The 16270-nt window shown below is 43.0% G+C and overlaps 1 protein-coding gene across 1 annotated transcript in view; it reads left to right on the plus strand.

Moving 5' to 3' along the window:
* Positions 1-16270, plus strand: part of LOC132888146 (rho guanine nucleotide exchange factor 26-like) — a 156980-nt gene that overhangs the window by 19949 nt on the left and 120761 nt on the right. The window contains exons 4-5 of the mRNA XM_060924171.1: positions 4178-4323; positions 15076-15132. Coding sequence (XP_060780154.1) covers positions 4178-4323; positions 15076-15132 — 203 coding nt within the window. The remainder of the gene's footprint in view (positions 1-4177; positions 4324-15075; positions 15133-16270) is intronic.

Raw genomic sequence — 16270 nt, forward strand, 5'->3', positions numbered from 1 at the left:
TTAGCATCATTATGGCTAAAATACGCTACACAACGAGGCACACTCATTTAAAAAACTGATAAATTCAGTAAAATACTTGTAAAACTAGCAAAACTTCGTATTTAACAAAGCAAACTTGGCGGCCATGTTTGTTTACAAATGAAGAGTTTGGTTCCAAAGCGCAATAAACGCCAAATTTGAAAAATTGAAACCATCAGCAATTATCATATCTTACTCGTACCATATGTGACACCTCTCCGAATCCAGGGACACATGTCGGCCGAAACGAATCTGAGATAATTGCAAAAGAAGCTTTTTTTTCGAAATGTATGATTTTCGTTTTTTTCCATAATGTGCAAGTTGAGATCTTGAAGAATGCAATCAGTATTTCAGATAATAGATTGTTTTATTGGAAAAGCATACATTTTTTTGTTGCAAATTGTCTCGTTTTCGTCAGGACTGTAGCCTGCTGGGGGGTGTGGGTAAATTACCATATGGCCCATTCACATGATGATTTAAGTCTTTTGTTTTTTTTTCGCCAATCAGCTGTATGATACGAGCTGAGCTCGTGGCTACTTAAGCTGCATACAGGCATGTAATTTCACTATGGAATGAGCAAGCTAAACAGATCGCAGAGGAGCTGAAACACTGCGAAGCAAACAGACTTCCGGTAGTTACATCGGAGATAACCATTTCTAGCCAAAAAAATGCAACCAAAAGGAATTGTTCTAGGACTACATATTCCATCAGAGGCATTGATGTGTGCAAGGCGATGTTTCTCTTTCTGATGGGGTAAGTTTATTAATCTAAGGCTGTGTGGTTATTTTTGCATGTAACGGAGAGTGTTGTGGTTTGGTTACATGAAACTAGTGTTGTGTTAGTTGTGTCATCATCGTGCTATCTTTCTTTCTTACGGTGTGAGTAATTTTTCAACCACAAAACGTTAAAGTATACTTTAGGACTTATTTTTGTACTTCATAATTGTTTTGGGCATACTTTGCATGGAAGGAAAATTGACGTGGTGATCTTTGTTTACATGAAAGTAGCATCGTACTAGCTAGTAGGGGGTAGGGCTTTCCTTAATGCCATGCAAATGAGCACCATTATGTGCCCGCCCTGCACCCAGAGTAACTGAGATGGAAAACTTTGAGGGCGATTTTCTCCCTTTCCTGTTTTAAGAGGTATGCACTTTCAAAAGGCCACACATTCTTCAAATATTGTCAGATCTCCACATGGAAGGCATCATTGGAAAGCTTAGAAACTGTACTTTCTGAATCTGTCAATAACTCAAAATGCCCCCAGGCGGACATGTGTCCCTGGATTTCGTTATCTGACACATATTCAGTTTTCGCCAAAACTACGATGTAAACAGAGCTGAGTTGCTCCAAGCGACCGCTACATGACGTCATCACGTACATCAAGCCCATCTGGCATTTTAAAGAAAATTCATTTTTCTCAAACACTGTTTAATTTCCGAAAATGAAAGTTTGATTTTTGAAATCTGCAACTACTTTTACTGAAAATACATTTGAGAATAAATCCGCCGGAGGATCCCTTTAACAAACGCAGTTAAATGCAAATTGTCTAAAGATTACTAAAACCTTGCTAGCTAAGTGTGATTTCCTCACAAAGTTGTTTTCTAGCTACGTGCCATAGTGAAACGGATCTAAACCTAATCGAGTCGGTTTGTAATCGGATAGCAGCTTTGAATGTGTCCACAATGTTCACGCCGTCATCAAAACAGAGAAGAGCACTTGTGCGCTCTGTACAGAAAAGTTTTTAAATGTTTCATAGACCTAATACAAGGCATTTATGAACATAACAAGAAATACAGTCAATAGCACAGAAGTGAGTGCATGATTCGTGAAGTACATATGGCAGTAATGCAGTTTTTTTCCATCAGTGTGTTAGATTATAAATGCACAGACAGGAATTGAGTCTTTCAGTAGAACTAGAGTTTGACTTTTGCAGGATTTTAAAAGGCTAAAACTTAACTTATAGTTGAGATACATGCCAATGAGAAACATATTTTTTCGCCACTTTATTAGTCTCATCAAGGGTTTTGTTTTATGAACATTTCTAAATGTACATTAGAGTAAAACAGCAGCATTCAGATAACATATGGTCAGTTGTGGATGGCGTGGATACTGGGTGGAAACAATTCCAATCTGGCAACCCAGGGGATATTGTAAGTCATTGACTAATTAAATAATGTTGCCTGGCGTTGAGTGGTATATCAGATATATTCCATTCAGCTAGCAGGATATTGAACGAGTCGAACCATGAAAAAAAAAATCCAGCCAATATTATTATTATTATTATTATTATTGGGCGGCACGGTGGTGTAGTGGTTAGCGCTGTCGCCTCACAGCAAGAAGGTCCGGGTTCGAGCCCCGTGGCCGGCGAGGGCCTTTCTGTGCGGAGTTTGCATGTTCTCCCCGTGTCCGCGTGGGTTTCCTCCGGGTGCTCCGGTTTCCCCCACAGTCCAAAGACATGCAGGTTAGGTTAACTGGTGACTCTAAATTGACCGTAGGTGTGAATGTGAGTGTGAATGGTTGTCTGTGTCTATGTGTCAGCCCTGTGATGACCTGGCGACTTGTCCAGGGTGTACCCCGCCTTTCGCCCGTAATCAGCTGGGATAGGCTCCAGCTTGCCTGCGACCCTGTGGGACAGGATAAAGCGGCTACAGATAATGAGATGAGATATTATTATTATTATTATTATTATTATAATACATTCCTTTCGGGTGTTCAACGCATCTTTCTCTTTCAAAATTCTCTCAAAATCTTTCATGTTTAACAAAGCAAACTCAGCGGCCATGTTTGTTTGGTTCCAAAACGCGATAAACGCCAAATTTGAAAAATTGAAACTACCGCCACCAAACCATCAGAAATTATCATATCTTACTCGTACCATATTCAGTTTTCGCCAAAACATGATATCTACCGTTGATTTACACACTGCATTACGGCCTTTCATTCCAAAACGCAACAAGTGCCATCACCGATTTTTCTCAAAACCAGACATATCCATTTGGTCAATCAGAGGCCGCCATTGGCGTGAAGTCTTCTAAGATGGCTGCACCAATGAAGTAGGAAATCACTTCTCGCATTAATTGGACAATTTCACGCTGAATTATGAATAATTTCGATAAACTAATCTAAAAAAAATCATCTATAAAATAAAATAATCTGTCATGACATGCACTTTAAATAGAAAGGGATACGTAGCGTTTTGGGGAAAAATGCCGTGGCGTGGATATGTAGCAACTTGACAAAAAAAAAATTACTTGGTTCAGTTAAAAGCTGTTAATTAGTTCTGGATTTCATTTTTGAAGTTTATTATCATTAAGGATAAATTTTAAAACAGGATACAGTGGTTTTCCTTTTCTCACTTCCCGTAATCAGAAAAAGTGATTTTTCTCGAAACAGTGGAATTGGGGGCGGCACGGTGGTGTAGTGGTTAGCGCTGTTGCCTCACAGTAAGAAGGTCCAGGTTCGAGCCCCGTGGCTGGCGAGGGCCTTTCTGTGTGGAGTTTGCATGTTCTCCCTGTGTCCGCGTGGGTTTCCTCCGGGTGCTCCGGTTTCCCCCACAGTCCAAAGACATGCAGGTTAGGTTAACTGGTGACTCTAAATTGACCGTAGGTGTGAATGTGAGTGTGAATGGTTGTCTGTGTCTATGTGTCAGCCCTGTGATGACCTGGCGACTTGTCCAGGGTGTACCCCGCCTTTCGCCCGTAGTCAGCTGGGATAGGCTCCAGCTTGCCTGCGACCCTGTAGAACAGGATAAAGCGGCTACAGATAATGAGATGAGATGAGACAGTGGAATTGGATATATAGCGTTTTGGAACCAAAATCTTCAAATTGTCACAGTCGCTCACTCACTAGTTTTATATCTCCGACGTGTGACGTCATGTTGTCTTGACAACCATGCAATACCGTGAACCATATTCAGCGCTCATTCTCCATTGGGTAGTGACCTAATACTCGTAGGATAAGCGATATGCTAACAATATTGCATGCTGTCGAACCAAATGAATGGAACCCGCTAGAAGGGAATAGAACATGTGTTTTTATTCCATTGAAAAAGTGTCCTGTATGGATAATAACAGATAATAACAGCGGATCAGCTTGAACACGTGGTTTGAGATGCTACACTCGGTCATGTATATGTGTGTGTGTGTGTTTATTTTCTACAGAAGATGAGGTTCTGTATCAGAACTACCAGGAGAAGGCACTGCACGATGATTCGGATGAGGATGCTGAATCTCGAGAGCCCAAAGCGGACCAGCGCATCGTGGTGCAATACAAACCCATCCGGACGTCCTGGAGTCAGCTCAGTGTGGTGAGACACAGCAAAACACACGTCACATGTCTCAGCACATAATTGTGAACATGAAGCACGAATACACACTTTAAGGCAACATCCCAGAAACCAGGTTTAGAGTATCAGTGAGCGGCGATGTGGTAAAAATATCCTGCCATGTTGTCACCTCATAGCTCCAGGCCTCGATCCTGAGCTCGGCTTTCTGTCCATGTGGAGTTTCACATGTTCTCTCTGTGTCTGGTTGGGTTTCCTGTGAGTGATTCGATTTTCTCTGGGATAATCAAAGTGCATCAGTTTGAAAAACAGCTAAAATAAAAAATTTTTTTTCTCATATTCACTTCGCTTACAATGGAGTTGTGGATGCTTGAGGATGCTTATGCAGTCTTGAATCCATACACACTCTCACACACTTATACATATGCAAGAAGAAACATAGTGGTGGAGTTGAGGAATGCTGGTGCTATGAGGAATGTGGTTCAGTCCGGTCACACGGGAGTTTGGATCGTAACCACCCTGAGAAAGAAAGCAAGAGAGGAAACAAGAACGAGAACACTTATCAAACACAGATGATCATGTCATCTCATCTCATTATCTCTAACCGCTTTATCCTTCTACAGGGTCGCAGGCAAGCTGGAGCCTATCCCAGCTGACTACGGGCGAAAGGCGGGGTACACCCTGGACAAGTTATCACAGGGCTGACACATAGACATAGACAACCATTCACACCTACGGTCAATTTAGAGTCACCAATTAACCTAACCGGCATGTCTTTGGACTGTGGGGGAAACCGGAGCACCCGGAGGAAACCCACGCGGACACGGGGAGAACATGCAAACTCCGCACAGAAAGGCCCTCGCCGGCCACGGGGCTCGAACCCGGACCTTCTTGCTGTGAGGCGACAGCGCTAACCACTACAACACCGTGCCGCCCGGCGAAAATATCATGAGTCTTAATTCTTCATTCCTAATAATACAATTCAAATCAGTATTATTTTAGAGAAGCGGAAGGAATCATAATAAAAGGCAGAAAAGGGGGAACAAAAAAAGAGAAATAGAAAGGCAGAGAACTACTACATCCTCAGGGGAATGGCTCCAGTCAGGACACGGCTCCAGCTCCTTGCTCGAATTCCGACAGATTCTTCCCTGTGGAAAAAATGCAGAAAATGTCGAAGGCTGGAGCTGTTGTGAAGACTCCTGTTTGTGGAATTATGTAATCAGGTTGAAGTCTGGAAACAGTGGGAGACTTTAATGATGTTTTCCACTCTGCTGCTTCGTTCTGGGCCACCTTCGGCTGGAATGTTCTGGAAACGTCCCAATAATACACAGAAATAGATTAAGAAAAGATATCAGAGAAACACGTGTGTATGTATGGAAAAGAGTGGAGGAATATGAAACAGATGAGTGAACTGGTGTAACGATAGAACACAAGTAAGAACATAGGTGTGTTTGTCTCACACACACCACAAGTTGGGTAAATAGGTGAACTGTTTGATTTGCATGGGCATGAACTCCTTCCTGCTGAGAAATGCTGTCATTCGTCAAGATGTATTGGTGATGGAGGTGTAGAGATCATGGAGTTCTGCTCTGAGATGGATAACGTAAGGTTCCCACTAAAGGACCAGATGTTTTGGGTAGAGTAGTGTCAAAAGCCTCGGTTTTCACCCTGTGTCATGTCTCTGGATTTTATTACACCAGTTTTTGCATGTTGGATCAAAAACTCTTTGATTATTCCTTGATTCGTTGATCCTACATCATTTATACCATAACCCAGAAATCACTCAAAGCCCACCATTTTCAAGGAAGTACCACTTCTTCAAATCTCTCAGATCAGTCAAGAATTGATAAGCTTCTGGAGGTACCAATTCTTCAAATCTCTCAGACCAGTCAAGAATTGATAAGCTTCTGGAGGTACCAATTCTTCAAATCTCTCAGACCAATCAAGGATCGAGAAGCTTCTGGAGGTACCAATTCTTCAAATCTCTCAGACCAATCAAGGATTGAGAAGCTTCTGGAGGTACCAATTCTTCAGATTTCTCAGACCAATCAAGGATTGAGAAGCTTCTGGAGGTACCAATTCTTCAAATTTCTCAGACCAATCAAGGATTGAAAGGCTTCTAGAGGTACCAATTCTTCAAATCACTTGGACCAATCAAGGATTGAGAAGCTTCTCGAGGTACCAATTCTTCAAATCACTCAGACCAATCAAGGATCGAGAAGCTTCTAGAGGTGATGCTTCCTACCTTTATTTTGGTGCCTGACGTAAGCCTAGTGGAAATATAAATACTCCAAATTCCAATAAATTATAATTTTATTAGCTAACCCATGGGGCAAGTAAAAACTCCAGCGAGCTTCCCAGTTGCATGTTTGGTCGCCCGGCAACCGAACGGACTTGCATAATTTTGAATGTAAATTCAGAAAGCTTACGTTCTTGACAAAAAGTTGTTGGAGAACGTTCCATCTCTGAGATGTGTTATTTAGAAGGAGAGTTGCGTGATGGTTGTTTGAATGTTTTAATTAAGATAAATAATTTAGTGTGTAATCACTGTAGCGTATACTTTAGGAAGATGTGTTACAGAGTTAACAGAATTGGGTGAATTCCAAGGATTCTAGGAAAAGAAACCGGCAGGCGCAATTAACAAAATGAGAAGCTTCCCTTTATTTAACCTGCATGACATCACAGATTTTCCATGCCACACTTATTCCCATATAACCTTGGGGTTGTAACCTCATCTTTGCTCCTGATTCTTAGTTTCAGTCACTCCTGGGTTTCTCGGAAGTGTCTGGTTTCCTGTGGTGAGGAGAGAAAATATAATTTTGAACAAGTTCGATGCTTCCTGATGTCATCACCTGATTTCGGAGTGTACTTTGCCTCCTGGCTGCGGTCAGGCAGAGTTCAGATATGGAGAACGTGTTTCTTGGAAACGTTTAGTGAAAAGCTCGTCCTGCCAACCCTTTCTCTTCCTGTCCTTTCTTTCTCCATCTGTTATGTTTGTCCTGCATGTTTGCTGAAGGTTCCTGAGGTGGAATGATGTATAATAAAAATAATGTTTTATCCAATAACTTTTACCTGCCCTCTTCTACATACATGAGATCACGAGGCGACCATGATTGGTTCGTGTTGCTCTGATTGACAGAGGAGAAACCTTCATGAAACACATCACTTTTAACACCTCGGAGAGAATGGAAATTCATAAGGATTCATACGGGTGAGTGCACAATTTCGTGCACAGATGGAGGAAAGGCTTGGTCTGGTTTGTTCAGTGTGAAACCTGTGAAATTATGATTAAAGCCTGGGATCTGGAGTGCCACAGCTGTATAAAGTTTCACTCTGTTGTTAGAAGATCATGGTGCGAGGCTATCCAGGAGAGGCGTAGTCACAATGCAGAAATGTCAAGGTGCATTCTGTTAATTGTGTCCTATTAATGCGGCTGCATTGCTTGAATACCAAACATCACAATACATTTCATCACGCCACACACCTCGTCTTCAGACATGCTCATGTTTACAGTGTTGTAGCTCTGTTTTGAGAGAGTTTCTGAAGATAAAGAAAATTGTTCCATCAGACGTTAAAAAGGAATCATTTTCAGTCATTATTTTACACTATTCTAACAACCTTAAAGGAACAGTCCACCGTATTTCCATAATGAAATATGCTCTTATCTGAATTGAGACGAACTGCTCCGTACCTCTCCGAGCTTTGCGCGACCTCCCAGTCAGTCAGACGCGGTCAGACGCGTTGTCACTCCTGTTAGCAATGTAGCTAGGCTCAGTATGGCCAATGGTATTTCTTGGGGCTGTAGTTAGATGCGACCAAACTCTTCCGCGTTTTTCCTGTTTACATAGGTTTATATGACCAGTGACATGAAACAAGTTCAGTTACACAAATTGAAACGTGGCGATTTTCTATGCTATGGAAAGTGCGCACTATAATGACAGGCGTACTAACACCTTCTGCGCGCTTCGACAGCACATTGATATCTGAGCTCCGTATCAATGCGCTTTCGAAGCACGCAGAAGGTGTTAGTACGGCTGTCATTATAGTGTGGACTTTCCATAGCATAGAAAATCGCTACTTTCAATTTGTGTAACTGAACTTGTTTCATATCACTGGTCATATAAACCTATGTAAACAGGAAAAGCGTGGAAGAGTTTGGTCGCATCTAACTACAGCCCCAAAAAATACCATTGGCCATACTGAGCCTAGCTACATTGCTAACAGGAGTGACAGCGCGTCTGACTGACTGGGAGGTCGCGCAAAGCTCGGAGAGGTACGGAGCAGCTCGTCTCAATTCAGATAAGAGCATATTTCATTATGGAAGTACGGTGGACTGTTCCTTTAAAGGATCAGCTTTGTAATATTGTCAGTCCCCTGCTGGCCAATCACAGGCATGTGTCTGGTTGTGTTAACAGAGTAGAGTAGTTAGTGGTTGCTAGGTGGCTGCTAAGATGTTATGTGGTTGCTAAGGGGCTGCTAGGTGGTTGCTAGTGTTTGATAGGTGGTTGTTAGGTAGTTAGTAATGTGGTTGCTAGGCTGTTGCTATGGTGTTGCTGAGGTGCTTTTAGGCTGTTACTAAGGTGTTGCTAGGTGATTATGATGTTGCTGGGTGGTTGGCAACGTATTGCTAGGTAGCTGCTAAGTGGTTGCTCAGGTGTTGCAAGGTTCCATGTGTGTTTCATTTTCTTAAGGATTTTAGAGCAAGCATGTAAAAAAATTTGCTGCTAGAGTGTTGCTAGGTAGTTGCTAAGGTGCTGCTAGGCTGTTGCTAAGATGTTGCTGGGTGGTTGGTAAGGTATTGCTAGTTGGTTGCTAGGTTCCAGGTGTGTTTCACTTTCCTAAGGATTTAGAGCAAGCGTGTTTAAAAAAAAACTTTGCTGCTCAGGTATTTCTCGATGGTTGCTAAGGTGCTGCTAGGCTGTTGCTAAGGTGCTGATAGGTAGTTGCTAAAGGCGTTGCTTGTTGGTAGCTAGGTGGTTGCTATGGTGTTGCTAGGTGGTTACTAAGGTGCTGCTAGACTGTTGCTAAGGTGCTGCTAGGTGGTTGCTATGGTGTTGCTGGGTGGTTGGTAAGGTATTGCTAGTTGGTTGCTAGGTTCCAGGTGTGTTTCACTTTCCTAAGGATTTAGAGCAAGCGTGTTTAAAAAAAAAAATCTTTGCTGCTCAGGTATTTCTCGACGGTTGCTAAGGTGCTGCTAGACTGTTGCTAAGGTGCTGATAGGTGGTTGCTAAAGGTGTTGCTTGTTGGTAGCTAGGTGGTTGCTATGGTGTTGCTAGGTGGTTACTAAGGTGCTGCTAGGTGGTTGCTATGGTGTTGCTGGGTGGTTGGTAAGGTATTGCTAGTTGGTTGCTAGGTTCCAGGTGTGTTTCACTTTCCTAAGGATTTAGAGCAAGCATGTTAAAAAAAAAATCTTTGCTGCTCAGGTATTTCTCGACGGTTGCTAAGGTGCTGCTAGGCTGTTGCTAAGGTGCTGCTGATAGGTGGTTGCTAAAGGTGTTGCTTGGTGGTAGCTAGGTGGTTGCTATGGTGTTGCTAGGTGGTTACTAAGGTGTTTCTAAGGTGCTGCTAGGCTGTTGCTAAGGTGTTGCCAGGTAGTTGCTATGGTGTTCGCTAAGGTGCTTGCTATGGTGTTGGTAGGTGGTTGCTAAGGTGCTGCTAGGCTGTTGCTAAGGTGTTGCTAAGTGGTTGCTATGTTGTTGCTATGTGGTTGCTATGTTGTTGCTAAGTGCTGCTAGATTCCAAGTGTATTTCACTTTCTTATGAATTTTAGAGCAAGCATGTAAAAATAATCTGCGTTGAACATCTACTGTATGTTGGTCAAAGCCATTAATGGATCAAAATGGGCAAACTTAATTTTAGATGGATTTGATATTGATTATTAATTTTGACCTTAAATTATTTAATTATGGAAATTATTTTAGAGTTAATTTGCCCGTCACAAACAGCAGCTTGTGATTCACATTGGACGCAAACATTGCCGAGTTTGACTTTAAAGTTGATGCAGAGCGTCGTCAGTTTGTGAAAAGATTGTGTGAAAGAGTAAAGTACAGTATAACTCCAACGACATGGGTTTCACTGGCTTGGACATCGGACTGTTCTCTGTTCTCGGGCTAATCAAGGCTGTGTGTAGATACAGGAGTTTTATATATTTTTCTATATTGAGCCGTTAGATGCTATTTTCAGACGGACAACATTATAGTTCAGCTCCCGGCTACAGACATTTCAGAAGCGTCTCTTTTCAGTTTGGATTTTCAGACAGACCTGAAGTTCGTCTGGGAATGTTTACTCCAGTGCATCACTCGGTATCAGATATTGGTCAGCTTTGGTATTGTAGTACAAAAGAAAACTAGACCGGACAATTCCCCGGGGGAAATTGTGAGAGGATGCAGTGCGCGAAGCAATTTGGTCACGCATGTTTTCTGGCCGTGAATGTGTGACTTGCTATGATGCTTCAATGCAATGATTGTGTGCGCTTGAGACAGCCCCCCCCCCCCCCCCCCCCCCGCTCCCTCACTGCTCCCAGTCGGCATGGCGACGGGCCTGAGAAGGCACTGAGTCACACAAAATCTTGTCAGTTTTTGGCTGATTTTTGCTCAGGACCAGGCCTCGAACAACGATGAATAGCTCGAAAACGAAAGCAGCCATTCACAAAATTCTTTCACAGTGAGTGCCACAAGGGTCTCCTGAAGACAGTGATATAATTGTTTTGTCCCTAGTGTAAAAATGAGGACACTAGAGCGAGTTAAAAACGAGTGACTTTACAGCCACGTTTATAATGGGAGTCAATGAGGCCGCTCGCCTGCGCTCTCCTCACTTTGAGGCTTCTCATTCAAAAACTGTAAATCCTATCGGTTAGGTAGACACATTGTGTGAATCAGGACAAGTTTTACTACTACTTTTGAGAAAATCATGTCTGTAGAATGAAATTTGTGGCTGAAAACACAGTTTAAGCGAGAAAGTTTGAGCTATTTTTTCAAGCTCTCTACACTAACTGAACGAGCTCCACTGGTGTGTAACGCAATAGACACCCATTCAAAATCCTGATTTTCTCCCGGAACCCACATGGCGTTTGAGCCGGTACTGATCCGAAAGTGTAGAACCTAGCAGAAAAGTTGAATGCCAGATCCACAGAGGAGAAGTTTTCCTATGTTTTAGAGTTTGAATCACGTCTCTAGGTGAAAGCATGCCAGAGCAGCGGATGTTTGAAAAAGTGCTTTTTTTTTTTTAATTAATTCCATAGAAATGAATGAGGTTTTTTTCGACGATTTTTTCGCGACTACGTCGCGAAAAAATCGTATTCTGTAGAGAAAAGTAATAGCATAGCGAGTCCAATCGAGCCGCACGTTTTGATATATTGTTTGTCTGTGTGCGACGTACGGTTATTGAGTTATTCGAAATCGAAATTCGCGTAGGAATAAGTTTAAGAAGAAGAAACACGTAGAAGAACAATAGTTGCAGTGCTTTGCAGCACTGCATCCTAATTAATAACCAGGTATATCATTAAGAATGCACTTTTCCCCTGTCTTTAGTTCAGACACAATTCTGACGCACTGTATTTGTTCCGATTTGAAACTAAATGACTGCAGGACAGATCGGTTCAGGCTTTAGACAGAACGTTCTGGGGCTGTCGTGTACAGATTATCTGCCTCCATTAAGGCTTTATTGTCGGGCGTGGTGAGGTTATTTGAGTCCCACTCCCCATTTCCTGTGGAGCGTTAGATAGAATGTGATCGGCGGTTTTGGGCGCTCCTGATTTGGGAAGTTTTTGTTGGGCACAAAGCAGCAGCTGCTCATTCATTCAGCTGGCTCTCACAGCGCTGTGGCTTTACAGCCTTGTTTTTCTGCCCTGGTTATGAATGAACAGAATGTGGCTCAGGTGTCTGCAGTTTCTCTGGAGGATATTTGATCAGGGAAATGGTTTTATTTCAATCTGTTCACACACACACACACACACACACACACACACACACACACACACACACACACACAGGTTATTTGAGTATCATCACACATGTTTGCTGTATAAGCTCTTGTATGGATGCTGGATAGAACATCGTAACTCCATTGTCTACGAAACAAACACACAGCTGGTGTGAAGTAAACGAGTGTTATTTATTTATTTATTTTATTTAAAAAAGAAAAAGAAAGAGAAAAAAAGCCTCGGACACAGAATTGACTCAAACCCCGTTCCGGTGAGCGTGCTCAGACCAGGTGAAGTGTGAAGGCCGTCTTTGTTCCAGTTCGCTGATATCTGATTCCTGCGTCCTCCTTTAGTTGCTAGTTTCCCCGTGAACGATATTATTTACTCCTTTTGAGAGATTTTCTCTGCCATTCCCTCTTCCTCACCTCTCTCACTGGGAGTTCGACATCGCTGTAATTGTTTTTTAGCTAAATACATCATTTCTGTAAACAGAACCAAATGACCTAACCTGATTTAGCGAGATTAGCGATGCTCGTCAGTACAGCGCTGCACTAATGTACTGCGCTAGCGATTTGACATTATACCACATTGCTGTTGAAGTCTTGAACCTGATTCATCAGAGGGTGTTGAGTGAAAATCGTACTCACTGGGAAATCGATATAGTGTAAGACAAATCAAACACTTCAAGCATAGGCTGCTGTTATAGGAAAACAATCAACTAACTGTAACCTTGCCACCTCACGCCACTCCAGCTTTGAGTTCTTTTCCCATTACAGCATACGCCAAATCTTTCTTTCTTACTTAGCAGCTGGCCAGGTTTATCAAGCTATGATTAGGTAGCCAAATGTTATATAATGTAATTAAAGCCAAACACTAGGAAGCTGGCGGCACGGTGGTGTAGTGGTTAGCACTGTCGCCTCACAGCAAGAAGGTCCGCGTTCGAGCCCCGTGGCCGGCGAGGGCCTTTCTGTGCGGAGTTTGCATGTTCTCCCCGTGTCCGCGTGGGTTTCCTCCGGGTGCTCCGGTTTCCCCCCACAGTCCAAAGACATGCAGGTTAGGTTAACTGGTGACTCTAAATTGACCGTAGGTGTGAATGTGAGTGTGAATGGTTGTCTGTGTCTATGTGTCAGCCCTGTGATGACCTGGCGACTTGTCCAGGGTGTACCCCGCCTTTCGCCCGTAGTCAGCTGGGATAGGCTCCAGCTTGCCTGCGACCCTGTAGAACAGGATAAAGCGGCTAGAGATAATGAGATGAGACTAGGAAGCTAACAAAGGCAAACAATCATACTGTATAAGGGTTGCTAATACGCTGGCTTATGTTTGGCTAATCCCATCATTTAAACCATGTGCTAACAAGCTAGCTAACATTAGACTACAGGGCATACTACCTATACAATAATTAGCCAGGTTTGCTAGCAAACTAGCTAGGATTAGTTTATAGGGATCCTCCAGCGGATTTATTCTCAAACTTACTTTCAGTAAAAGTAGTCGCAGATTTCAAAAAGCAAACTTTGTGTGTGTGTGCACTCGAAAATCTCATCTCATCTCATTATCTCTAGCCACTTTATCCTGTTCTACAGGGTCGCAGGCAAGCTGGAGCCTATCCCAGCTGACTACGGGCGAAAGGCGGGGTACACCCTGGACAAGTCGCCAGGTCATCACAGGGCTGACACATAGACACAGACAACCATTCACACTCGCATTCACACCTACGGTCAATTTAGAGTCACCAGTTAACCTAACCTGCATGTCTTTGGACTGTGGGGGAAACCGGAGCACCCGGAGGAAACCCACGCGGACACGGGGAGAACATGCAAACTCCGCACAGAAAGGCCCTCGCCGGCCACGGGGCTTGAACCCGGACCTTCTTGCTGTGAGGCGACAGCGCTAACCACTACACCACCGTGCCGCCCCACTCTAAAATCTCAGTTTAAAATGGCTCAACTCACAGTGTGACCTGACACTTCACGCGCTAATATCTCTGTTTTAAACCATGTCACACACACTGTTAATCCAACCAGCACCATGTAGATCATGTAAAAACGATTTTGCAGCGCAGACTCTCATGTCTGATCCAGTTTCTGTCGGTGACCCTCTGCTACAGCTGATCAAGCACACTTTGCATTTTCTCTGTGGAAATGCAGTCAAGTTCCAGCTTATGTTTTCTTTTCAGCATCATTGCGACATTTACATGCTCCATAATGAGGCATACTTTTATTTAAATACTGATAAATACTTGTAAAACTAGCAAAACTACGATGTAGACAGAGAACATAAACAGCCGAGTTGCTCCAAGCGACCGCTACCTGATGTCATCGCATATACCGTATCAAGCCCATCTGACATTTTACAGAACATTAATTTTTCTCGAACACTATTTGGTCCTGGGCGGCATAGTGGTGTCGTGGTTAGCGCTGTCGCCTCACAGCAAGAAGGTCCGGGTTCGAGTCCCGTGGCTGGCGAGGGCCTTTCTGTGTGGAGTTTGCATGTTCTCCCCGTGTCCGCGTGGGTTTCCTCCGGGTGCTCCGGTTTCCCCCACAGTCCAAAGACATGCAGGTTAGGTTAACTGGTGACTCTAAATTGACCGTAGGTGTGAATGTGAGTGTGAATGGTTGTCTGTGTCTATGTGTCAGCCCTGTGATGACCTGGCGACTTGTCCAGGGTGTACCCCGCCTTTCGCCCGTAGTCAGCTGGGATAGGCTCCAGCTTGCCTGCGACCCTGTAGAACAGGATAAAGCGGCTACAGATAATGAGATGAGATGAGATGAGATTATATCATTGAATTACAAACATGACTGTTTGAAGACGTCTCAGTTTGCGCTAATGAGAGTTCTGGTTGCTGTTGTGTTTTCCAGGTGAAAAAAAGTGGAGCTTGCGAAAGGCTGAGCCAGGAGGAACGCAAAAGACAAGAGGTACTGTGCTTCTCTTCTTCCTTTTTTATAGCCTTCTACCTTCGTTCTTCTTTCCGTCTGTCCATCCCCCTGTTTCTCTGAGTGCTTTGGAACATTCCACTCTGAACAGCTGGTTTTTGTTGGAGAGAAGAATCTGATAGAAGAAAGCATTACGTGTGCGTGTGCGTGTGCGCGCGCATACTTTTCCGCACTTTCTCTCCAGCGTCTGCTTAGTAACCGCTGTCCATTAGAGATGTGTGTATTAAACCCATATATCATACTCGGTGTAAACATTAGGGTTGATAAACTCCGTGTCTTACTGACTAATAAACACACCCTAATATAGCCATAACGGATTGACCTTCTTGTATCCAAGTACATTATGGTCTGTAGCATTATCAAACATCGAGTTATTAAATATTGCAGCATTAATGCCAGTGGGATTGTAAGTGTTCAGCTTTTCCTATCAGAGCTGTCAGCATTTCTGATAAACAGCATTTGACGCAAACATAATTAGCATTTCATTAATCACCTTGAAGCCTTCCTTTACATGCAGCACTTCACTGGAAGGGTGGAGTCGATTCAGTGTCTATAGACTGTGACCTGTAACAAGGCCAAAGCCAAGATATGCTCCTGATTAGATTTAAATACGTACCATGTGTCTGAGTCATATCGAAGAAGCTTAATAACACGATCATCAGAAGCCATGGAAGTTAACGAGTGCTGCTGAATTCTCAATTCTGATTGGTGTGGGTTCATTTTCTATAACAGCAGCTTTGACATTCGTTCTGACTGCAAAGTACAACCCCAATTCCAAAAAAGTTGGGACGCTGTGTAAACTGTAAATAAAAACACAATGCGATAACTTGAAAATCATAGAAACCCGATATTTCATTGAAAATAGTACAAAGACAACATATCAAATGTTGAAACTAAGAAATTTTATTGTTTTTTTTTTTTTTTTTTAAATCTATGCTCATTTTGAATTTCATCTCAGCAAAACATTTCAAAAAAGTTAGGACAGGGGCATGTCATTTGCATGGTTCCATAGTAAAAGAGTCCGGGTGCTAAACTGGCCTGCCTGCACTCCAGACCTGTTTCCTATTTAAAACATTTGGCGTGTTATGAAGCGCAAAATACGACAAAGGACACTCGAACT

This window comes from Neoarius graeffei, chromosome 6, assembly GCF_027579695.1.
Source record: "Neoarius graeffei isolate fNeoGra1 chromosome 6, fNeoGra1.pri, whole genome shotgun sequence".
Taxonomy (NCBI): domain Eukaryota; kingdom Metazoa; phylum Chordata; class Actinopteri; order Siluriformes; family Ariidae; genus Neoarius; species Neoarius graeffei.